Here is a 25303-nt window from a genome sequence, read left to right on the forward strand (position 1 = left end):
CTCAAATGATGTTTGTGTGTTTTTTAGAAGGAAACACGTACATGTGATTGCAATCCCCTGTCTGCTGTTGCCCTCTCACGATCCCCAACCTTTTCCGATTATTAGAATTATGATCTAAGAGGTATCTTATGCTCTTACTGTTATATTTGTAGTGAATGCTGAGCCAATCAGTATTTTCTTTGACTAGATTGCTTTTGCAACTCTGTTTCTAGTACCAAGCAGCTAGAAAAGAGACATTAAGGACATGATACATTTTCAGTTCCATTTCTATATGCGGTAGCCTTCAGAAGGAAGCTGGGCAGATTTTATGGAGTATACTGAAGTAATTAATCTTCATTAGGACTGTTGCCATGGCCTTGTAAATGAAAATTTATGATAAGAGGAAAAGTCTGGCACTACATATTTGAATACCAGAGTGCCAGTATTTAAAGATAGGTATAAAGATTTCTGAGAATTTTTTAATGGTCCCAAGGTCATTTATTATTAGCTTAAAATTCTTTAAGAAGAAGTCCAAGCTACATTTACTGGTATGAATGCAAGAAGGAGAGTTTTATATAAGTAAGGGCAAGTGAATATTCAGATGCTGAACTCTGGTAGCTTTCCACACACTGTTTGGCAGCGTGTTGTAAAAGGACACCCACGGGTTTCTGTGTGAGTGAATACTCCCTGTCCTCAGCTTCCTTGCAGCTCGATCAGTACGCAGTTTCACCTAATTTCTTGTGTGCATTCCAAAAAAGAGAAGAAAAGCTCGAGGTTGAAAAGCTGTACAGACATGGTAGTAGAAGGAGCGTGCTTCCTTCCAGCAGCCGCTTATCCTGGCTTTTGTTAGATTTCTGAATAGGCTTGTATGGCGATGTTGATCCTGCATTTTATGATGTAATACACACCAACTTGCACAGCCCTAATTGCACATGAACAAACACAGCTGCCACAGAAGTTAGGAGCTCTAACATTCGGCATCGTGATGCTTTCTGGCAGCACAGTCTCTTCCACTGTCAGGCTTACAAAATCCCAAGTGATTACGGTTACCATTTTGTAACTTAATTATTGGAACCGTTTGCCCCAGTGTCCTTGGAAGTTTAGGGATTATATTGTGTTTCTGTAAAGCCATAGTATACCAGGGAAGAAGCTGAAAGGTTTGCCCAACAAATCTTTCCTTCTTTGATGTCTTGGCCACAATCATATCAGACAGCACTTGGAATGTTCTTGAGGCTTGGAGTAGCAGTTCCAAGTTCAGACCCTGTAAGCCAAAGAGTGTGGTTTCCAGATTACAGAGAACGTTCTCATCTCCTCTACTGGAGTTTACTTACACATCATTTATTTAAAGTATGCTCACATCATTTATTTAAAGTAAGCTATTTAACAGCTAGCAGCCTTTCTATTCATGGTAAGTACTGATGATTACATTCTTCTTGTTGGAAGTCCCATCCCTTTCTACATCTGTTAAAACTATTGACTAAAGCTTCCTAAGGGCCAGAGGGAGAAATTTTTAAAATCAAGCCAAATAAGACATGGTAGTTTCCTCTACATGGAAAATATTATATCAATGAATCAAACTCCTCCCTTCTGCTTTTGAGTATTAATACGTGGGAATTTAAACTATGTCTCTGTGTCTGTTCCTCAAAGAATGGTCTCAGAAGCAGCTGTATTACAGAAATAGTTTCTTGACCAGGTCTAAGATATGAATTACATGAGGTTCTATGAACCAGGCTTCCTGGGTAGCTCTAGTTGGTAAAGAACCCGCCTGCAGGAGACATAAGAGACACGGATTCAATCCCTGGGCTGGGAAAATCCCCTGGAGGAGGGCATGGCAACCCACTCCAATATTCTTGCCCCTGGAGAATCCCATGAAAGGAGGAGCCAGGCAGGCTGCAGTCCAGCGGGTCGCAAAGAGTCGAACACAACTGAAGCAAATTAGCATGCATGCATGCACACTATGAACCAAGAAACTGAACGACTTTCCCACAGGCACCACTGCATATAGTTTGGAATATGGATGTACGTTCCATATCCAAAACTTAGCAACATGCAGAGAAGTAGGAGTTTTATGAAATTAAGTTTGTGTTAGAACAAAGGCAGGCTATTTTGCCCTATGGAAAAATTGTGACTTCTGGAGTCAGGTAGACCGACCTAAATTTGAATACTCATTTCTTTTACCAGTTGTAGGCCATACAAGTTAGTTTACTCTCTGACCTTCAGTTTTCTTCATCAATTGAATGATGATAATTCTTACCTTGCAAGATTACCAGGAAGATCTAATTAAAGAAGAAAGCAGAGTATGATATGTAATAGAATCATTAATATAGTCATTTTTAACTACTAAAAACAAAACTATGGCAGGAGTTTTTAAATAAGTGTATACATTTATAAGAATAGGATTATCTTCTGGGATATCAACTTTCTGTTTTCCTCCTCATCAAAATCTTTCATTAAGAAAAAAAAATCATTCATTACACCCCATAAACACAATGTGGCAGACCCTGTTTTCACAACACTACAGAACTGTCCTACAGGCTAGTGCTCATGATATAATGAAAATGACGTCATTAAAACATCCTGTTCAGGGTATGGATGAAGAGTCTGTATCACCAGATAGGAGTGTAGGAAAGGTCTTTTCTTGTCTATTCTTCTTCCTCAGTGTTTTCATTATTCAGGAATTAAACATCCTGAAAGTTTGCTAAGTACTTGGCCTAGAGCAAGAGAAATATTAGATACCAGTCCTCATAAAGCTTATATTCCAGTGAGGGAATATAAAGAGAAGAGATGGTGATAAGGGCCATGAAAGTGATAAATGTAGGGTAATGAGAGAGGAATTGGGAGAGTTTGCTTTATATAAAGTGGTTAGGAATAACCTCTCTGAAGTGAAACATGAAGAATTATTGAAAGCCTTCTTTTTAGGAAAGAGGAAATCATTCATCCTAACATCCTAACCATGAATTGCTTGTACAGTTATTAAAATGTAAATGTTTATCTTAAAAGCATCTCTATATGGCTGCCAGAGATTCCTCAACTTTTTTTCATTCCACCATCCTTCAACCATGTGTCTATCCTGACTGTGAGTCTAATTGGTTTGATAGAAGGTGATGAGGATGGGAAGCAGCTGCTGTTCTAGTCCCAGAGTGGCAGCTTATTACAGTGGTGTATGCCAGCATGAAGGTTTTGAGGGCAGGAGGAGGATGTTAGGATGGACTGAGCACACCAGTGGGAGACTTGGAAAGGTTTAGGTTATGTACTCATAACCTAAGATGTAGATTATTGGTTAAAGCAGCATGTCATTCACTGAGGCTAAGAGGAGAAAACTTGAATGTATTTTTTTGTGCGTGTGTGTGTTATTTTTTTTAATTTATTTTTATTACTTGGAGGCTAATTACTTTACAATATTGTAGTGGGTTTTGTCATACATTGACATGAATCAGCCATGGATTTACATGTATTCCCCATCCCGATCCCCCCTCCCACCTCCCTCTCTACCCAATTGAATGTATTTTTATGTTTAACTATTTAGGTTATAATGTGTTGATGGTGTATCAGCTCTTTCGAACTATGCAAATCTTTTTCTTATTAACTATGTACATATCATTTCTGTAGCAATTTTAGTATTTACAGTAGAAACTGAATGAAAAGTGGAGTGCTTATATATCCCTTGCCCCTGTCCCCCACAGCCTTTCCTGTTGTCAACAGAACTGAACAGTTACATGTTACTTAGCCATAAAAATGAATGAGTTACTGCCATTTGCAACAATGTCAGTAGACCTTGACATTGTCTAGAGAGTATTATGCTTAGTGAAATAAGTCAGAGAAAGACAGATACTGTATATGTCATTTATATATTGAGTCTAAAAAAGAAAATGAATGTATATAGCAAAACAGAAACAGACTCACAGATAAAGAAATCAAACTAGTGGTTACCACCAGTAATTACCAGTGGGAAGAGGGGAGGGCAAGATAGGAGTATGGGATTAAGACATACTAACTACCAGGTATAATATAAATAAGAAACGAGGATATGTTGTATAGCACAGGGAAATATAGCCATTATTTTATAGTAAGTTTAAATGGACTACAAGCTATAAAAATACTGAATTACTGTGTTGTATACCTGCAACTAACATAATATTGTAAATCAACTATTCTTCAGTTTAAAAAAGAGAGAGAAGATAGTTGGAGAAACTATAATATTTACAACGCATTTACCATGCATATATCACTTATTTATCACTTATCTTTGATGAGATAGATATTAATCACATTTTACAAATTAGGAAATTAACACTTCATGAAGTTAAGCAGTTTTCCCAAGTTTTGGGCATTTGTTGCATTTTAGTCAAGTCTGACTCCAAAGCCACTTTTTCCATACCAGAATTTTTATAAAACTGTTAAGTGACTGATTTAAAAAAGCAGTCATTTCAACATTAAACATGCTAGAAGAAAAAGATATTCAAGGAAAAAGATATTCTTTACATTATTAGATATATACATCCCAGAGGAGTTACATGTCTTTTTTCAAAGAAAATGAAAATTGAATCAAAATGGCAAGTTACACTCCTTCTCTAATGTTGAAGTAGTATTTCATTCCTTACTCTGAGTCTGCAGTTACTGGGTGCTTCTTCTTTCTAGTATTATTTTCCTTATTCAGTTAATGTTTTACTTTTCGCTGTAGCTTTGATATTTTGGATTTCTTTGGGATTAAATGATATGCTATTCGAAAAAAAAAAATACAGTCCAGATTTTAATGTCCACTTATATACTGACTCGGAGAGAAAGTAAGAATGTGATTTTTAGAGATCATTCTACCTAACTTTATGTAATAGAGTGGGCTGGATATTTGGCATTATAGAAGCTTAGCTTTGTGAGTTTATTCATCATTTATTTAAGAAGTACTTATTGAGCCTCTGAATACTAGGGAATGTGACTGCAAAGAATAAGACAGTTTTTGTCTTCAAGGAACTTGAGATCTAATGGGTGAAGCAGTCTAAGTACATTTCATAGGGTGTAGTTGAGGAGAGCATAGTGCTAGGGGGTCACCTAAGAGAGGGCACTTAACCTAGACCAGGATGGTCTGGGAGGCTTCTCAGAGTTGAGTCAGAAGGAGGGGAACGAATGATGAATATGGACAAAGCTTTTAAATTAAGATAGTTACAGAGGTGCTAGGAAGACTTAGATGGATTTGAGAGAAATTAGTGAAGAAATGATCAATTAAATTAAGGATGTGAAGAAGTGGTTAAAGGATGACTTCTAGGCTTTTAGTAGGGGTATTACTGTTCGCTCAGAAGGAAGATATAGGAGAAAGAATATATTGGGGGGCGGGAAATGGGTAGCAGTTAGGGATGTGTTGAGTTTGCATACCTTTGAAAATACAGATAGAGATATCCAAGATCCAGTTGAATATGCTGATCTGGTGGTTAGGAAGGAATTCTAGGCTAAAGATGCATGTTTTATAAGTCAAAAACACTGTGGAAGATAGTGAGTTACGGAATTTAGCCATAACATGACCGTATGATTTTGAAAATATGATTTATATGACTTTGAAAAGCATATGCAAAGTTGAAATTTAGAACACTGGGAACTTGTGCTAAACCCTTAAAAACAAGGGTTTAGTCAGCAGACTGGAGTCTGTGTACCCACAAACCAGACTGAGTGCTGTGAGAGTTCTCCCTTGCTTAAAGCTTTCCCCTGTGACTGTTGCAACTTGAATTAGAAGCAGAGTTTGTTGAAACCTTGCCTGCCTTCTTCATTGCAGTAATGATACTTTTCAGGACTTGAAGAACCTTCAAAAAGGTCATGATTTCTGTCCTTCAGATGAGTGGACATTTATTGAGTGACTTCTTTTTATTAATTGGGGGGAAATTGTTTTACAATGTTGTGTTGGTTTCTGCCCTACAGCAATGTGACTCAATCGTAATTACACATACATCCCCTCTCTTGAGCCTCCCTCCTCTCCCTGAATGACTTCTTTATTCAGATCATCTTCACAGATAAAGAAGACAAACAGCCCCAGACTACAAAAACCTAAAAATTTAGTAGACACAGGAAGAGATCTGTACAAAATTTACTGTACTACCATTCAGAATGATTGCAATGAAAGAGGCACAGAAAGTATGCACAATGGAATTACGTGAAGGGAATCTTTGAGGAAGAGGTAGCATTTGAACTGGGCTTTGATAGGGAGGATTCAAATAGTTGTAAAGCAGAAAAGGGAATTCCAAATGGAGATAAAATAAATTGAGAACCTAGAACATATTCAGGGAATAAAATGTAGTCCAGAGGAACAGAGTATATTAAAGGAGGGGGTAATGCAGAACAGGGCACAGAGGCAGGCAATTCAAGAAGGCAGTCCCTGAAATGTTTATGAAGAATCACAAGAACCAAGGTGCACTTTGCAAAGAGCCCTCCTTTAAGCATATGTTGGGTTGGCAGGAATGGGAGCACTGTTACATGGGAGACATAAAGGTTTAAAGTATGATAATTCAACAAGAACCTAGATTTAAGAAAATTGGATTTTAAACTTTTCCTTTTTTCTTAGGGGATAGTGGGCATGGAAATCATTATTAAGTGGCTTTTTTTAGAAGCTTAATAGGTAATCTGAAAAGTGTGATCAGTGGCGCGCAGCTCTCACGTCTAGAACGGTGACTTCCAGTGTTTTCATCATCACAGAGAACTTTTGCTCTGAACTCCTGTGGTTCTTCTGTTTTGAAAGATTTTTGTCTTTCAAGAAAGTTAACAAAAAGTTAATGTTTCACATTTGTTTTATTAACAAAGGCATAATTTCCAGTCCACCCAAGCTTGTAAGTATTCACAAAGCTCAGTTATTGTTATTTCAGACAAAAGCAAAAAAATACAGAACTTAGTCTAGGGCATACAGTTGCAGGTATTTTGAAATGCTGAAAATAACCCATGACCCATCTATCATGACACAAGATATCTTACCTTTCCCCATACTTCTGTGGATCCAGGGACCCAGTTTGAAGCTTTTGTAGCACACTTATTTATGCTTTGAACTATATAGAATTACAAACAATAATTGTAATTATTCTTTGCTCAGAACTACATTTCCTTTCAAATCTGATTCTTTTTTTTTTTTAATTGCAAAGAGTAATACAGGCTTATTACAGAAAAATTGAGATACGTATACCAGCAAAAAAGAATATTTTAAAAAGTCTTCCAAATCTTATTCAGTGCAAACATAAATGCAGCCTTTTTAAACAAAGATAGATGCTTATTCTGTATTGGTTTTGTAGCTGTTTTCAGTATCAATAAAGAAATTCCTGCAACATTTTAAAAATAGTTGCATAGTATTTCATTTCTAATTTTATAATTTACTTAACAAATTAATATCTTATGATTGGACCTTTGGGTTTCTGACTTTCTGAAATTACAAGTAGCTTTGCTTAAATATCCTGTAACTAAATCTTTATACACAGCTCTAATTATTTCCTTGGGATAAATTCTTAGAAAAGAAATTGCTGGATGTGCATTCTTAAAAGGTATTAGCATTTGCCCTCCAGAAAGGTTGTACTAATTTACATTCCCACCTAGCAGTTTGCATTCTAATTGGGAATTAAGATGCATACATGAAAAAAAAAATCCCTTCAGTGTCAGGAAATAGTAATGCTAGGTGCAAAAAATGACTAGTGAACAATTAAGAGTTATAGGAATTCAGAGGAAAGAGATCACTTTTAATAGGGAGCTTAGGTACCTTTGTGGATGATGATGGAATTGAAGATATATTATCAAGTGTGAAACAGATCGCCAGTCCAGGTTGGATGCATGAGACAAGTGCTCGGGGCTGGTGAACTGGGAAGACCCAGAGGGATGGGATGGGGAGGGAGGTGGGAGGGGGGATCGGGAGGGGGAACACATGTAAATCCATGGCTGATTCATGTCAATGTAAGGCAAAACCCACTACAATATTGTAAAGTAATTAGCCTCCAACTAATAAAAATAAGTGAAAAAAAAATGGAATGGAAAAAAAAAAAAAAAAGATGGATCTTGAAACAAAGGAGGACCAAGAAGGAGGGTATGCTACAGGAGGCACAGGTGGTGACTCGCGAGAAGTGTCTCTGATCTTTTGGGCAAGGGCCGTGGATGAGAAGTGCCAGAAGGAAAGGAGGGCTGACCCTGCCCCGTTAGCTCATGTGTGTCTCCCTCTTCTGCTGCTCATAAGTGTAATTCAGACTCCACTCTTATTCTGGGTGACTAGGTAGCTACAAGCACCTAAAACCAGGAAATCCAACCTGTTGGAAAATCAGTTCAATTTCTGGGAGAATTTTGAGGTTTGGGTTCAGAGAATTTAGAAGGTAGGAAAGTTGTATTCTATTTAAAACTCAGTTATTAATATGTTTATTAAGATGTTAAAATAGAATTCACATTCCAATGTTAAATCTTTTTTCTTAAGTATTAGCAATGAATAAATTGGCTCAAATGCTCTCTTTGGGTATCATGACAGGCTTTTGTGTAAACATTTTCACTAAAAAGTCATTGAAGTAAAACTTTGTTATTGTTGGTTCAGATTACATATTACAGCATGATATTTCTGTGTGTGTATGTGTTGTTGTTGTTTGGTAGGTTCTTTAAGTCATATACCTGACTTACATACCAGTAAATCACATTGCTCGTTAAATCTGTTAATTAGAAGATAAGTATTAGAAGATAAGTAGCTCTGATTCTTTTGCTTTTGTAGTTTTACAGAAATAGTGGGGCTTTTAATGCTCTGAGCCATCCTTTTGCTTTTTAAGGCATATTTTATCAACCTAATATGTTGTACTCTTAATGTTGACCAGTAATATGGTCCTCCTTGACCCTTAACGTAATACATTTGAAGAATATGGAGAGAGCTTGGCACCCTAAATCCCACAGAAATGCTAACATAAAAATGAAATGCAGAGTTCAGGCTCAGATTCTCAGCCCTGTTTTGTAGCCACTACCCAGTTTTCATTTCATACTGTGAGCCTCTTTACATGCGTTGGTTCCCTGTACTTTATAGCAGGTTCCCACTAACTGTCTGCTTTACAAATGGTAGTGTTTATATTGTCAATCCTTATCTCCCAGTTTGTCCCACCATCCGCTTCCTCCACTGCGTCCACACATCTGTCTCCTAGGTCTGCGTCTGTATTCTTGCACTGGAACTAGGTTTATCTGCACCATTTTTCTAGATACCACATGTATGCGTTAATATATGATACTTGTTTTTCACTTCACTCTGTGTGGCATACTCTAGGTGCATCCACTCTCTACAGATGACCCGATTTCTTTCCTTTTTATGACTGAATGATGTTCTGTTGTACAGAGGTACCACATCTTCCTTCATCTGTTGTTTTCTTTTTGTGTGATATCTTTGTCAGGTTTTAGTATCAGGGTGATGATGGCTTCATAGAATGAGCTTGGGAGTGTTCTTCCCTCTACAATTTTGTGTACGAGTTTCAGGAAGGTAGATGTTAAATAGAATTTGCCTGTGAAGCCATGTGGTCCAGGAGTTTGTTTGAAGATTTTTAATCACAGTTTCAATTTCAGTACTTGTCACTGGTCTGGTCATATTTTAGTTTCTTCCTAGTTCAGTCCTGGGAGGTTGTACCTTTCTAAGAATTTGTCATTTCTTTTAGCTTGTCCATTTTGTTGGCTAATAGTTGCTTGTGGTAGTCTCTTACAATCCTTTGTATTTCTGTGGTGTCCCTTGTAACTTCTCTTTCATTTCTAATTTTATTGATTTGGGTCCTCTCCCTTTTTTCCCTGATGAATGTGGATAAAGATTTATCCATTTTCTTTTTCTTCTCAAAGAACCAGGTTGTAGTTTCATTTGAAGTGTGAAGTGTTAGCCCCTCAGTTGTTTCATTTATCTTTGCTATTGTTTTCTTCGTCTTTATTTCTACTCTGATCTTTATGATTTCTTTCCCTCTACTAACTTTGGGTTTTGTTTGTTCTTCTCTCTCTAGTTGCTTTAGGTGTGAGGTTAGGTTGTTTATTTGAGACTTTTCCTGTTTCTTCAGATTGTATTGCTATAAACCTCCCTCTTAGAACTGCTTTAATTGAATGCCATAGGTTTTGGATTGCCTTATTTTCATTGTCTTTGTCTCTAGTTATTTTTTATTTCCTTGTTGATTTCTTCTGTGATCCAGTGTTTATTTAATAGCATATTGTTTAGCCTCCGTGTGTTTGTGTTTTTTACAGTATTTTTTTTTCTTGTAATTGATTTGTAATCTCATAGTGCTGTGGTTGGAAAAGATGTTTGATATGATTTCAATTTTCTTAAACTTACTGAGGATTCATTTGTGACCCAAGATGTGGTCTGTCCTAGAGAATGTTCTGTGTTCTGTGTGCACTTCAGAAGAAAGTATATTCTGTTGCTTTCTGAGGTATTTTTCGATTTGTCTGCTTTCTTCTCTGACCGATTGGTTGTTCAGGACAATGTTGTTTAATTTCCACATATTGTGAATTTTTCAGTTTTCTTATAATTTCTAGTCTCATACCATTGTGTTTGGTAAAAATACTTTATATGATTTCAGTCTCCTTAAATTACTTAGATTTGTTTTGTGACTTATCTTGGAGAATGTTCTGAGCATGCTTGAGAAAAATGTGTATTCTGCTGCTGTTAGGCAGAATGTCCTTTATCTGTCTATTAAATCCCTTTGATCTAAAGTGTAGTTCTAATCCAACATATCCCTTTTAATTTTTTATCTGGATGATCTAGCCAGTGTTGAAAGTGGTATACTAAAGTTCCCTACTCTTCCTGTATTGTTGTCTATTTCTGTCTTCACATCTATTAGTATTTAATACATTGTGGTCCTCCAATGTTTGGTGTATGTGTGTTTATTATTGTTATATCCTCTTAATGATTTGATCTCTTTGTCATTATATAATGATCTTGTTTGTCTCGTTACCATTTTTAGCTTAAAGTATGTTCAATCTGATGAAAGCTCAGTACCTCCGTTCTCTTTTGGTTTCTACTTAACATGGAATATCTTTTTCCAGTGTTTCTTCATCTCAAGAGTATGTGTTCTGAAAGCTGAATTGAGTTTCTTGTAAGCAGCATATAGTTGGGTATTATCCATCCACACACTCTATGCCTTTTCATTGGAAAACTTAGTCTATTTACATTTTGAATAATACTGATATGTAAGGAATTACTAAAGTCATTGTATTGTTTTCTGGCTGTTTAGTTGTTCTCTTGTTCTTTCTTCCCCTCTCTTGCTACATTCTTTGTGAATTGATGATTTCTTGTAGTGGTATGCTTTGATTTCCTTCTTCTCTTTATCTTTTTTGAATCTGCTGTGGATTTTTGCTTTGTGGTTCCTATGAAGCTTACATAAGTCATCATATAGATATAACAGTCTGTTTCACACTAATAACAGCCTATTTCAGTCATATCAAATATTTCTACCCATTTATCCTTTCTTTTTATGCTTTTGATGTCATAATTATATTTCACCTTTTATCTTGTGTATTTATTAACCAGTATCATAGCTATAGTAATTCTTAATATTCTTGTCCTTTAACTGATATATGAAAGATGAATGTTAAACACACCACCATATTGCATAGTATGTTTACTGGTGTGTTGTATATTTTCATATACTAATCAGTGTTCTTTGATTTAACTTGAACTTCTTTCATTTTTTTTTTTTTTTTAATAAGACAGGTCTAGTGGTGATGAATTCCTTCAGCTTTTATTTGTCTGGGATAGACTTTATCTTGCCTTCATTTCTGAAGGACAACTTTGCCAGTTAGAGTACAGTTAGCTTTTTGTATCCATGGGTTCCACATTCAACCAAGTGTGAATCAAAGGTACATAAGGAAAAAGGTTCCAGAAAGTTCCAAAACTTAAGTTTGCCTTGCACCAGCTATTTAAATAGCATTTACATTGTATTGGGTGTTAAAAGTAGTGTAGGAATGATATAAAGCATATAGGAGGATGAGTAGTTTATATATCAGTAAATCCTGCACCATTTTATATAAGTACTTGAGTATATGCAGATTTTGTTAACCTGAGGTGGGAAGGGAGGAGAGTCCTGAAACTAATTTCCCATGAATTCTGAAGAATGTTTGTATTTTTGGTTGGCAGCTTTTTTCTTTTCAATACTTTTGATGTGTCATCACATTCTTTCTTGGCCTGTAAAGTGTCTGCTGAGGATACACTGACAGTTTTATGAGAATTCCCTTATAAACTGCAAGTTTTTGTCCTCTTGTTAGTTTTAAGTTTCAGTATTTTCCCTTAATTTTTGACAGTTGTATTATTAAATGTCTTATAGGAGATTTCTTTAAGTCAAATTTGTTTGAACATCCTTGAGCTTCATGAACTTAGGTATACAAATCTTTCTGTAGATTAGGGAATTTCTCAGCTGTAATTTAAAAGAAAAAAAAAAACAACAAGTTTTCTCATCCCTTCCTCTTCCTCTTCCTCTGTGTGTGTGTGCTCATTCGTGTCCAACTCTTTGTGACCCCATGGACTGTAGCTTGCCAGGCTCCTCTCTCCATGGCATTTTCCAGGCAAGAATACTAGAGCCGGTTGCTATTTCCTCCTCTAGGGGATCTTCCCAATCCAGGGATCAAACCTACATCTCTGCATTGACAGGTGGATTCTTTAACACTGAGCCACCAATAATTCACAAATTATTTCCTTTGATGTTTTTTCTTTGTTCTCCCCTGGCTAGATAATGTAAAGATTCCTGTCTTCTAAATCACAGGTTCTTTCTTGTCTTTAATCCATTTGCTTTCGAGCCTCTCTTTTGAGATTTTCATGTCATTCGTTGTAGTATTCAATTCCAGAATTTCTATTTGGTAATTTTTTTTTTTTTTTTTTATGATTTCTGTCTCTTTGTTAGATTCCTCATTTTGTTTGTATATTGAATTCCTGGTTTTGTTGAGTTTTCTTTCTGTGTTTTCTTATACCTCATTGAGCTTCCTTAAAGCAGCTACTTTGAATTCTTTGTTCAGTAAATGGTAGGTCTTCATGTCTTTGTGATTGTTTCCTAGGAGATTATTGTGATCCTTTTGGTGGGGTCATGTTTCCTTGGTTTTTTCATGTTTCAAGTTTTGTGTTGCTGTCCTCACATTTGCAATAGCAGTCATCTCCTCCAGTCTTTACTAACTGCCTTCAGGAGAGAAATACCTTCTGTCAGCCTTTCTAGGGATTCTGAGGCTTTCTCAGGCTTTCCTTAGATAGGTCTACTCTGTGCTTCTTGCTCTCTTTTAAAAAAGGCAGCCTTCACACTGCCTTGTGTCCCTTCTCTTGATTCTGCAATGCACGAGGCTGAATACTGATAGCTTCCTTGTTGTTTTCCCATGGGTGATACCAAAGCTGAAGTTTATGGCCTATCCCTGACCCACAGATTTGGTTCATGCTCATTAGCTATCTGCCAAAGCTCACTCTAGAGCAGCGTTGGTGGTATAGTGGTGAGCATAGCTGCCTTCCAAAGCTCACTCTCACCACTAGCACCAGGAACACTTACAGGGAGCTGGACACAGGCAGGACAAGGGTGGGTGTGGGTGAGGTACGTGGAGCTCTGGGGGTGCCCATGGGCCAGTTGGAGAGATCTACTTGCAAGGCATCTCCAGCAGTTCATGGGCAGGCGTCTGGGTGGAATTCAAGATGTAGTTGGTAGGATTCATGTCCTTTTAACTCCCTCTGAGAGTCCTATCTACCTAGCCTCTTCTTCCACCACCCCATGGAGCTCATGATTTAGTACTCTGGATAGGGTGAGAGAGAAATGGGAAAGGAATTTCATATAGTTGGGGAAGTCAAGCACTCACTCACAGGCTCTCACTTTCCTTCATGGAAAGAATCACAGGCCAAGATCTCTCTTTGCCCTGAACTATGCCACCTTGGGGAAGGATTGTTGTGAATAAAGTCAAACTGTTTGCATTTACCCTCTCCAATGTGTTCAAACTCATTTTTTTTTTTCTCTGTTGGTATGCTGAAACTTCTCCGCAGGAGACCTGGACTTAAATAAAGTCTCACTTGTCTGTGGGTGATTGTCTCAGACTGCCAAGTCATTGTTATTCCACTGCCAAGAAGGCCTGGAGCTGTGGTTTGTGGTCCACTGCAGGATTCACAGCTGGGATTGGCGTCTATGTGCCTCTTACCACACATGATTGGGTGACACTCCTCTAGGGTCTTTTGGTGTGTAGTGCTAGATCCCACAGCATCTTCAAAGGCGCTTTTGTCCATGGATGGATGCCAGATTGTTGTTGTTGGGTGGGGACATGAGTGAGGATATCTCATTTAGCCATGTTGCTGACATCACCCTGTAGTACTGCACCGTTTGGAAGAGTCCTTTTCTGAAGATACCAAATTATGACCATGTTTTGAGTAAACATTTCCAGATTTATGACATTGTTCTCTTTGGGGAAATGTCTTCTAGACTCATCACATTATCCCCCTTTGGGGTGAGTTGTCGTTGTTCAGTCACCCAGTCATGCTCAACTCTTTGTGACCCCACGGACGCAGCATGCCAAGCCTCCGTGTCCCTCACCACCTCCCAAAGTTTGCCCAGGTTCATGTACCTTGCATCAGTGATGCCATCCAGCCATCTCATCCTCTGACGCCCTCTTCTCCTTCTGCCCTCAATCTTTCCCAGTATCAGGAACTTTTCCAGTGAGTCAGCTGTTCACATCAGATGACCAAAATATTGGAGCTTCAGCTTGAGCATCAGTCCTTCCAACAAGTATTCAGGGTTGATTTCTCTTAAGATCGACTGGTTTGATCTCCTTGCTATCCAAGGGACTCTTGAGAGTCTTCTCCAGCACCACAGTTTTGAAGGCATCAATTCTTTGGTGCTCTGCCTTCTTTATGGTCCAGCTCTCACAACTGTATGTGCCACTGGGAAGACCATGGCTTGACTATACGGACCTTTGTCAGCAGAGTAATATCTCTGCTTTTCAACACACTATCTAAGTGTCATAGCTTTCTTGCCAAGAAGCAATTGTCTTCTGATTTCATGACTATAGTCACCATCTTCAGTGATTTTAGAACCCAAGAAGAGGAAATCTGTCCCCACTTCCACCTTTTCCCCTCTATTTGCCACCAAGTAATGGGGCTGGATGCCATCTTAGTTTTTTTCATATTTAGTTTTAAGCCTTTCACTCTCCTCCTTCACCCATCAGGAGACTGTTTAGTTCCTCTTCACTTTCTGCCTTTATAGTGGTATCATCTGCATGGGCAGCTTACCTGTAGAATATGTAAATTATTATTTAATAATTAATTTTTCATACCAATTGCCACTTACTTGCTATGGAAAGTAGTATAAAATATCTTTTTAAAATTTAACTGGTCCACAAAGTAGCAAAGTTGCTAATTCTGAAAATATTTTCCATCTACATAGATTTTCCACCTTTTCAAAAAATTTTCTGAACCAGTTATTTCCTGTACAGAATATAATGTGAGGAGCACATTAACAAAGGATGCATAAGTAAAACTCACTAATTAGGCTGCTCCGAGATGCACTTTAGGTACAGGCAGGTCGGAAATCAGTATCAACTTGTTCCAAATAAATCACGGTACTCTGCTGCTGCTGCTAAGTCACTTCAGTCATGTCCAACTCTGTGCGACCCATAGATGGCAGCCCACCAGGCTCCCCTGTCCCTGGGATTCTCCAGGCAAGAACACAGGAGTGGATTGCCATTTCCTTCTCCAATGCGTGAAAGTGAAGTCGCTCAGTCCTGTCCGACTCTTCGTGACCCCACGGACCACAGCCTACCAGGCTCCTCCATCCATGGGATTTTCCAGGCATGGTACTCTAGTCCGGTGGAATTGGCACCAAACTGGCCATACTCAAGAAGATCAGGACTTAGTACTTTTTCTTAAAGTCCTCTTTCCGCTAAGAACAGCTTTCTTTTCTTACTGACTGAACTCTCATTATAAGGCACTCTGTCATGTTCATCTCTGTAGGTACCTACCCTTTTAAAATATGAGGTTATTTAAATAACCTCATAGTGTTGTCTAGTGTATCCTTCTTCCTATGGTGAGAGAGGATGGCTGCTGAGTCAGAGTATTGGGCATTTGTGGGAGGTGCATGGGAAAATTGTTTACAGATTTCCTTCAAGCTGGTCAGAACTGGATATGCTGATTAGGCATGCACTTGATATCCCAGCTATCTCCTTAAGGTATAATAGAGTTGTTTGGGACTGGAGCAGTTTGTTGTCTTTTGGAATGCATCTTATGCTTGGAATATATTTTTCTTTTCATCATCTGGCTTTGGGGCTGAATTTAGAGTCATTCAGATGTGGGTTTGAAGATCATGCACATAATATGGGTTCAGTCATTTAACCTCTCTTAACCTCATTGTAGAATGAGGCCAGTGCTCCCTACACGAAGGATTTTCATGAAGATAAGTGTTGTAGTCTATGTAAAGCATGTAGCACAATGCCAGACCATTGTTAAGGCCTTAATAAACAGCTGCTACTGGCATAGCTACCAGGTGGATTTTTAAATTTTGTTTTAAACTTGTGTCCAGTAATTTGGTCATCTTTGAACATGATGATGGATGATGGTATGTCAAAATGCCTTGAGGATATTTTACTTTTTCTTCAGTTTTTCATGTATCAAGTGATTTTTCTCTACCTTCAGAAATTAGTTTTATTTTTATGGTCTGTATGTCAAGTGTGTGCAGAATACTACAGTCATGGTTATGTTTTCTTAAGACCATTTGTGAATCTTAGATACAGATTTAAATGGGGCAGAATTACTTTGTGTCTTAAGTAATTTTTAACTTAACATTTCATGTTCTATTTTATTTGATCCATATATTACAAATTGATGCAAGAGATATTACCTAAAGGATAAACTAACTTTAGATAGAGATGGTTTGATATGGCAGGACAAGCACAGATTGGAGCCAGTCTGGAGCCAGACTCTGGGCCAGTTGGTGTCCTCAAATTGTGGATGCTGTATCCAGAGCTCCTAGAATTATGTGCGGATTAGATGAGACCATGTGTCCGATGTACCCTGCCTTGTGCCTGGTATATGATAGGCCCTTTGCCCACATCTGTTAATGAATGGGAAGGTACTTATTTATGACACAGATAGCCTGATGTTATTATAGCTTCTTTTCTTCTTGAATAATAATACCACTTTGTCAAGTATCTGTTATTGGTAATTTTGTCCTATTTTAAATGTTTAATTTCATAATAATGAATTTAGTTATTTATAAAGTAAATCATTGGATTTGTTTCCACCAGTGATACCAAGAAGAAGCAGACAATGAGGAAAAGGAACAGCAGTGAAGTAGAAGACGTGGGACCAGCAAGTCGTGACAGAAAGAAAACCAAGTGGGAAACCTTAGAACCTTTGGATACGGGCCTGTCTTTAGCTGAGGATGAAGAGCTGGTGTTACATCTGCTCAAAAGTCAAAGCTAAATTGTTCCTGCTCTTGTCTTCTCCTTTAAACCTCTAGTCATGATTATGTGGACAAGAAGTTGAAAAAAAGCAGTAGGTTTTGGGGCATTTAAATAGCATGAGTCCCATGTCCAGAGGACCCATTCTTCAGACAGGAGTGGTCACATCTCTAAGCCCTTTCACAGGCTGTGCTTGAAGCGTCCCAGAGGAAACGCACGGTGACAGTGGATTATAAAATTTCCTGATCCTGTTTTCCAGCATGTGATCTGTTAGATTCTATCCATGGGTTCCTACATCTATCATTGGAAATGCTTCCTGTGTTTCACTGGCAAGTTCTGAAGACCTTGTTTCATTATTAGAAGTTCCTGTCTTGCTTACCATACAGAAGTTTTTCTGTGATATTAAGCAAAATTGCTCACAATTTTGATATATTTAATATCTCTAAAGAGTATGATGGACCAACCCTGAGAAAAAATGAATATTTTTGAATTGCCATGATCAATAATAAACATATTTCCTATAAAATAAAATATTCATGTTTTCATTGTATCCAGAAATATGAGAGATTCTCAAGGGGAGGCTTTTAAGATTAAAATACTTGGCCAATTCCTGAAACAGTGAATTTTGCATATTCTTAAATTAGCCTTCCTAAAGATATCTTTTAACTTACACTTGCAGACTGGGTAGCCATTTATAAATAGAAATCCTGAATCTGAAGACTTTGTTATCTAAAACCAGATCTGTTAGTGAGCACCTCGTATGCTATAGGTCCTTTACAAGTGCCTTGTTGAGGATGCTCCACAGATCCCAGCCCAGAGCCAGCTCCTGATTATGAGTAGAACAGACAGATTCTCTTTTGGTTACAAATGACTGGCAAACTCTTCACAGGGAAAGAAATCTGTGCCTTGGCACGACACCACTGATTTGATCATAAATTTGTCAGCTTCTCCTTGTCTTCTCTCTTTCCTACTTTCCACTCCATACACAAAGATAATTTTTGGTTACTGGTACAAATGATTCCTGAATTCAAGAAAGGAAATATCCATAAACACTTCCATCTCAGCCTAAGTCCTTATTTGTCTCTGAAAGGTTTCTCCTTCTTTCGTACTTGACATCCTCATGAGTGATACTAACATCCTTCAGGCATCGAAATGAGAAACTTGATGACTCCTCAGCTTCTCCCTTTCCCCACCCTTCACTTTGCTGGTTCATGGTTAATTCTTCTTCATAATGACTCTCGTACCACCATTGTTTTTTCTCCATCTTTACAGCTTCTACTTTCAGGCAGAGTTCAGATTCTCATCATGACCTGTTCAAATTTCTGCAGTGGTCTCCTAACCGGTCATTGTGCTTCCTGCCTTGCATTTCTCTAGGCCAGCCTTCCACATTGTCAGCACTCTCTTCATAGCACTTATCTGAGCATGTTTCTTATGCCTGTTGCAGTGCTTATTATTTAATGTTGTAGACATTTGCTTATAGGCCTGTTCCCTCTGTTATATGACAAGTTTCTTGAGAGCAGGACTGTTTTATCTCTCCTCTGTATGCACAGAGCCTAGCACAGCACCTGCATTATAATGGGTTCAGTAAACTGAAGTCACTCTAGTTGTGTCTGATTCTTTGCGACCCATGGACCCACCAGGCTCCTCTATCCATGGGATTTCCCAGGCAAGAGTACTGGAGCGGGTTGCCATTTCCTTTTCCAGGGGATCTTCCCGACCCAGGGCTCGAACCCAGGTCTCCCACATTGCAGATAGACACTTTACTGTCTGAGCCACCAGGGAAGCTGGGCTTATTGAATTTAGAATGGGCAGTAAAAAATCAAGATAGGTTTTAAAAGTGCATTGCTTCGTTACCTCTGGTGGGAAGGACATAGAATGGTGGAAATGAGAACTGGATGAAATGGCTGTAATGGGCAAGAATGACCATAATGAAGAAAGCAAATGGGAAAGGAATTTGGGGTATAACAACCTGGAAAGATTTTGAAATTAAGGTTTCTGGTGCAGGATCTCTTGAATATTTTCAGAAGACAGAATGATGCAGGAGTACATAAACTAAGGGTTTACCATCGAATTCACTATGCAGTTTTAGATTTTGTTTTTTCTAATCCAAATAAGCAATTTTTATGTACACTCATTAAATAAATATATTGCTGGGCCTTTGGCTTGTAAACTAGTTTGAGTTATATTCTGTCCCTAGACCTGATTAGATTCTGACTAACATATATACTGAGGGAATTTTAGTAAGCTGAATTTTGAAAACTGCTTAAAACATCAGAATAGCACTGACTGAAAACTCAGGTAACAAATATATATTTCAGTGGACTAAGTTGTTGCTGTTTTAGCTGTGGTGGAGTTGGGGGCATGTTGTTTAAATCTAACTGGCCATGCCATTTCCTAGACACAAAGATTGGCTCAGACGTGGGTATAATACTCAGGTAAAGACATAAAAAGACTCTTTCCTTGAGAGTAAAGTGTAGAATTTGAAAGAGGAATTCCTTACCCAATGGGAAGTTCCTAAAAAAGGGAGGACATGGATCTGGAACCTTTGGCATCCATTTTTTTCTGGTCAGGTGGAGGCTGCTTCTGAGAAGCTGGGGGAAAAGACCAACACCCTGAGGGACGCAAAGTGGAGAGATGGAGAGAGAGCCCTGATGAGCTTATCTGAACCCTTTGGCTTCAGCAGCTTCTACTCCTTGTACTTCCTAGTTGTGGATCAGTAAGTTTCTTTTTTGCATAAACTACTTTGAATTGCATTTGTTCCTAGAACTGAATGAACCCTGACTATATATGTTGTGGGGTTGGGGGGCGGGTTAGTTTGCTGATTTGAAAGTGAATTTGAACATCAGAATAGTATCAGTAGAAAGCTTGGGCATTGTTGTTCAACAGAAAAGCATGATTTTTCCAGTCTGCTTATGTTGGGCTTTCCATGTGACTGACTTTAGCCCATGGAGTGCAGTGAAAGTGACCGTGTACCCATTATAAGCAGAAGCTTTAAGGTGCGCTGATGCTTCCATCAGCCCTCTCCTGCTCTCTTCTTTTCTACCTTGATACGAGCATGGACCAGAGAGGATTATGCCTCAGGCTGGGCACAAGGTGAGAAGATACATGAAAGAGACCTACAGTCCCCTCTAAGTCTTGTGGAGCAAGAAATCCACTGAGACTTGGGGTTCTTCACAGGATAAGGTGAGATAAGCACTTGACCAGTGAGCGTGAGCCTTCATTCATTGATTCCACAAATGTTAGTCCAGCAACTACCACGTACCAAGCCTTGCACTCATGAGGAATAGAGCAGTGCCCTCCCCTACTGCCAAGTAGAGGGGGAAGGAGAGAAGTAAATTCATAATTCCACTGCATTATGAAAAGACCAAGCAGGAAAAGGAAGATTGCTCTTTGAATGAAAGAGCTGTTGCTGGATTGTAAGATGGATGGAGGACATGGGTAGTAGTTTCTTGGCCTGTGACACAGAGACTAGCATTCTTGTTTGATGCCTAGCTGAGGCCCAGAGGCCATTCTTCAGATTCACTCGTGTAAAATGATCCCTAAGACACATAAGTCTCTGAGCAGACACACTCAGCAGCAGAGTGCTTTGGCGGACTGCCATCTCATAAGCTTAACATGGCATTTTAGATTTGTTTGGGGCTATAAAAAATGGATAAGTTTAATTAAATTAATTAATTTTATTATACAACATTTGCAATATCCTGAACATGAAAGTCGTCTCTGTGATTGTCAGAGTCTGCCAGAGGATGCAGATGTTCCAGGGAAGTGTGGGGAGGAAGGCAGGGCTGGGGGTGGTGGTGTTGATAAAGGGGAAGGAGCCTACAACCAAGATTTGAAAACCCTGTTTCATATATTTTAAGACCATTTTAACGAGATATGTAATCATAGTGTGATTTTCTTCCACAGTCCCTGCTGATTATACAGCCCAGGGCAGACATTTTATACCATATTACCCAGCGTCTGCTGAATCAGGAATTGGCAGCCAACCCAAAAGCTGGCCATTAGCCTGTGAGAGAGGCTGGCACAAAAAACTCTGCTCAAACAGGGACAAATTGGGCAAATAATGTCCTTATTCTCTGAAGCTGAAATTTGGGTAGTCAGTAATACAAGGTTATGAGACAGAGGAGCACATCATGGGCATAAGTGAGCTCAGATTAGAAGTTAGGCAAAGCTGGAAGTGAACAGGAACTCTGGCAAAATAAAGAGTAAATGGTGAGGGATTCACTTGGTCGTGGAACAGGAAGCGTGCATGGAGAGTGTTGCACTCGGGCTGAAGCAACAGAGGCCTGCAGACTCCCCTTGTGAAGTCTCCGAGGTCCACACTGACCCTCTGGGCTTCATCTCTGTGAGCCATCATATTCTCCTGGATCCTATTCTCAGATTTCTGTGCAAGTCTATCTGCCTCAGCTGGTCTGTAAGACTCCATTGTCTGAGTTAGTCTAAATGAGTCTTTGGGTTTCTTGGACCCAAAAGAGCTTCAGTAAAACTCAGAATACTCTAGTGCCTGCTGTTGAGACTTTAATGTGTGTAGGAATCACCAGGGAATCATTTTAAAATGCTAATCCAAAATCAGAAGGTCTGAGGTGGAGCCTGAGTTTCTTACAGTCTCCCAGATGATGGTATGCAGCTGGCCCTTGGCCACATTTGAGTAGCAAGGCACTAATGGAATTCAGAGTTATTAAAATCATTATTTACAGATAGGGGTCCTGTCAGCAGGAAACAGATGGCACACACAAATTAGGATCATTCTAAGGGGATTTAATAAAAGGATCATTTACATAGGCCAAAGCAGGGTGTAAGGAAACCACAAAAGAATAGTCTACCTGAAGCTATTAGTTACCACTTCTCTCCCTGAAGGGATAGGAGGAGGGAAGGGGAGAGACGGCCAATTTTTGACCTTCAATTGATATACGTAGCCAGCCTGAGGTGACCACAAGGAAAACACCCACTGGCCCCAACCAAAGCCAGAGAGCAAGTTGCCCATAGATGTAGTTGTAGAGTCTCCAGGATACAGCAAGGTGGAGAAGTGTAAGAGACCAACAGGAGAAATTGCCAAAGAGGTAGGGTATATGTAGGTGGAATCTTTCTCTGGGGAAGAGAAGAGGCCCTCAGACTTTGTCCCTTCAACACCTACTGTGTACCAGGCCCTGTTCTAAGTATAAACACACAGCAAGGATGGACAAGAAGCAAACCCAGGATATCAAACACTTGTCAGGTGGGATGGTGTTAAACGGAGAGTAAAGCAGGCTGAGGAGGTAGAGCAAAGGAGCCGCAGGGCAGAGGCTGTTTTGATGAAGGTCAGCAAGACCTCTGAGGAGTAGGAGTCTGGAGGAACAGGACCTGCTTCCCAAGAACATCAGCAGCACTTCAGAGCAGGATGTGAATGAAGAGTGTCGGACCATACAGACTGGTCTCACTAGAAAATTCATTCTTCTTGTGGACCTTCGGTGTTGTTTCCCAAGCTCTGCCATCTCTTCTACGCTCCAGACAACTATTTCACACATTTCCCTCTCATCCTAAATCTCCAATACCCCTTGCCGTCTCCACTCTTCGCCCATGATCTTACTTCTGATTTTACTGAGAAATCGCCAGAAAAGAGACCTTCCCCAAACTTGCACCGCTTCTGCCCTTTCCCTTACCCAAAAGCCAAAATGATTCTTTTAAATCCACCCCGCACCTGTGCACATTCTTCCTTTGAAGCCAAACCCCCTGCGTGTGCTGATCCCATTTTCTCTGGCCCTTTGAAGGATATTGCTTCCACAGTTGTCCCCTGTCCACGGTATCACCAGTTTCCCTCCCATCAGCAAACAAGCATGCTGTAGTGTCTCCCACCTTAAAAAAGCCTGACATCCCTGCCCCTTTCCAGGCACAATGTCATTTCTCCCTGTCGCTTTATAGTTCGGTCCTCAGAAGAGCTGTCTCTATTACCACCTGCCTGTACTTTCTCCCTTCCCAGTCTTTCTTAAATGCTTTATTGAGATGTAATTGATATGAATATGCTGTACATGTTTAAGTGTACAATTTGCCAACTCCTGTTCTTGTTGATTACTTCTTTTCAGTCTGTTTTTCCGGATGTTCCTCATATTCTTTACTTCTAAACATTCTTTACTTCCCCCCTTCTGACTTCATCCCTTGGGTTTTAACTACATTTACTGCCTGAGTGATCTCATTCAGCTCCTTATATAAAATACCATCTCTAGACTAATAACTCTTGATATTTATCTCTAGCCCAACTTCTCGACATTTCAGACTCATATACTTGACATCCTACCTGGATGTCTAGTAAGCCTATCAAACTTAACATGACCCAAGATGAACTCAATTTCCCCCCAAATCTTTCTCTCCTATTTTCTTTCCATCTCAGTAGTATATCTATTTTTTCCTGTTTCTCAGACCAAAATCCTTGAAGACCTTCTTGACTTGTTTTTCTCAAATCCTAGATCCAATCCGTTAGCCAATGCAGTCAGGTTTTCATTTCATGTACATCCAAAAGCTAACTTCTTATCACTATTCCCATTGTAATTTCCACTCTATTACAATGCATCATTCCCAGGAATATTGCAATAAACTTTGAACCAGTCTCCTTGCTTCTGCCTTTTTGCTTATCCAAAAGCCAAAACGATTCTTATAAATTATAAACCAAAGTTTCTTCAAAGGACATCAAGATGATGGATAGGAGCTTCCTGAGTTCACCTTCCTCCATATACACATCAAAAAAAATTTTTTTAATCTACATTTGGAGCAATTCTCACTGAAAACAAGCTAGAGATTGGTACAAGCTCTTACACAACCGAGGCTGTAAAGAAAGATTCACAGAGTTGGGCAGGAAGGGAAGAGAGGCCATCAAGTCAGGACCTGTGCCCCTAGGAGAGGGCAGAGAAGGGCGGGGGGTTACATGGGCTCAGAGGTCTTCCCTCTGAGGAGTGAGCAGTTTGAACCACGGATTAGGTGCCCCAGCCCTGGGTTCCCGTATTGGGAAGACAAGTCCCCTTACTTTTGTTGGTTTGAAAACCAGTGGGACTATACGGCTGTAAGAAACCAAGACCACATTGTGCAGAGTGTGCACATGCTTAAATACTCCCAAAATAAGGTGAAGGAAGCAGATTGAAACTTCAGGGCTCCAGCTGGTTTGCTCTGACCCCACCTACCCACCCACCCAGTGTGTGCCCCGGCACATGCCAAGCATTCTCTCTAGCATCTCTAGTTGTGTGTAGCTCTTGACTAGGTTAAAGGCTGCCACTACTGAGGAGAGTGCATGGCTGAGGGAGGAAGGAGCCCGCTTGAACCTGGCGTGAATCCAGAGTGGGTGAGGGTGGCCATTACTGGGTCTTGTGGAGGCAACAGATCAGAAGCGGTCTGGATTGACTGGTGTGCTGGGACCGTCCCAGTGGCCTGGCCTGGGTACCCACTTGGCCCCTCCTTGCTCCAGTGCTGTTCCCCCTGGGGTGAGGGTGCTGGTGCTGGGAGGAGGGGAGAGTCACGCTAAGAGGGGGAGGAATCAGCTTGATCTTATCCTTAGGGCTTCTGCTTCAGCACCTCGGGACCTGACCCTGCCCTTGGTAGGGCAGTGACAGCCACTGAGCGTAAGAGGAATCCTGGCTCACACATGGCCCTGGCTCTTGTCACTCTGTCTTCAGCCCTACCTCCCACCAAGGTGGTAGCTGCCCGCCCTTCCTGGAGGAAAATGTGACCCATGCTCACTTCAGATCCATTGGGGCCCTCCCACACAAGGACACCACTTCAAGACCAGAATGGGTAGCTACTTCGTAATCTCACAGAGACAGAGAAAGTTAAGCAAAATAAAAAGAGAAATTTATTCTAAATTGAAAGAACAAGAAAAAAGAACCCTGGAAAAAACAACTAATGAAACAGATAATTTACCAGATAAAGGGTTCAAAACTTTAATAATAAAGATGATAACTGAACTAGGGGAAAGAATAGATGAACACAGAATTCTAACAGGAAATTAATACAAAAT

At 39.5% G+C, this 25303-nt stretch overlaps 1 protein-coding gene across 1 annotated transcript in view; it reads left to right on the forward strand.

Annotated features, from left to right (window-relative positions):
• The window catches only part of DDX10 (DEAD-box helicase 10), a 284268-nt gene extending 266417 nt beyond the window's left edge, over nt 1–17851 (forward strand). The window contains exon 18 of the mRNA XM_043898607.1: nt 17170–17851. Coding sequence (XP_043754542.1) covers nt 17170–17347 — 178 coding nt within the window. The 3' untranslated portion in view covers nt 17348–17851. The remainder of the gene's footprint in view (nt 1–17169) is intronic.
• The last annotated feature ends 7452 nt before the right edge of the window (nt 17852–25303 follow it).

This window comes from Cervus elaphus, chromosome 1 (genome assembly GCF_910594005.1).
Source record: "Cervus elaphus chromosome 1, mCerEla1.1, whole genome shotgun sequence".
NCBI lineage: Eukaryota > Metazoa > Chordata > Mammalia > Artiodactyla > Cervidae > Cervus > Cervus elaphus.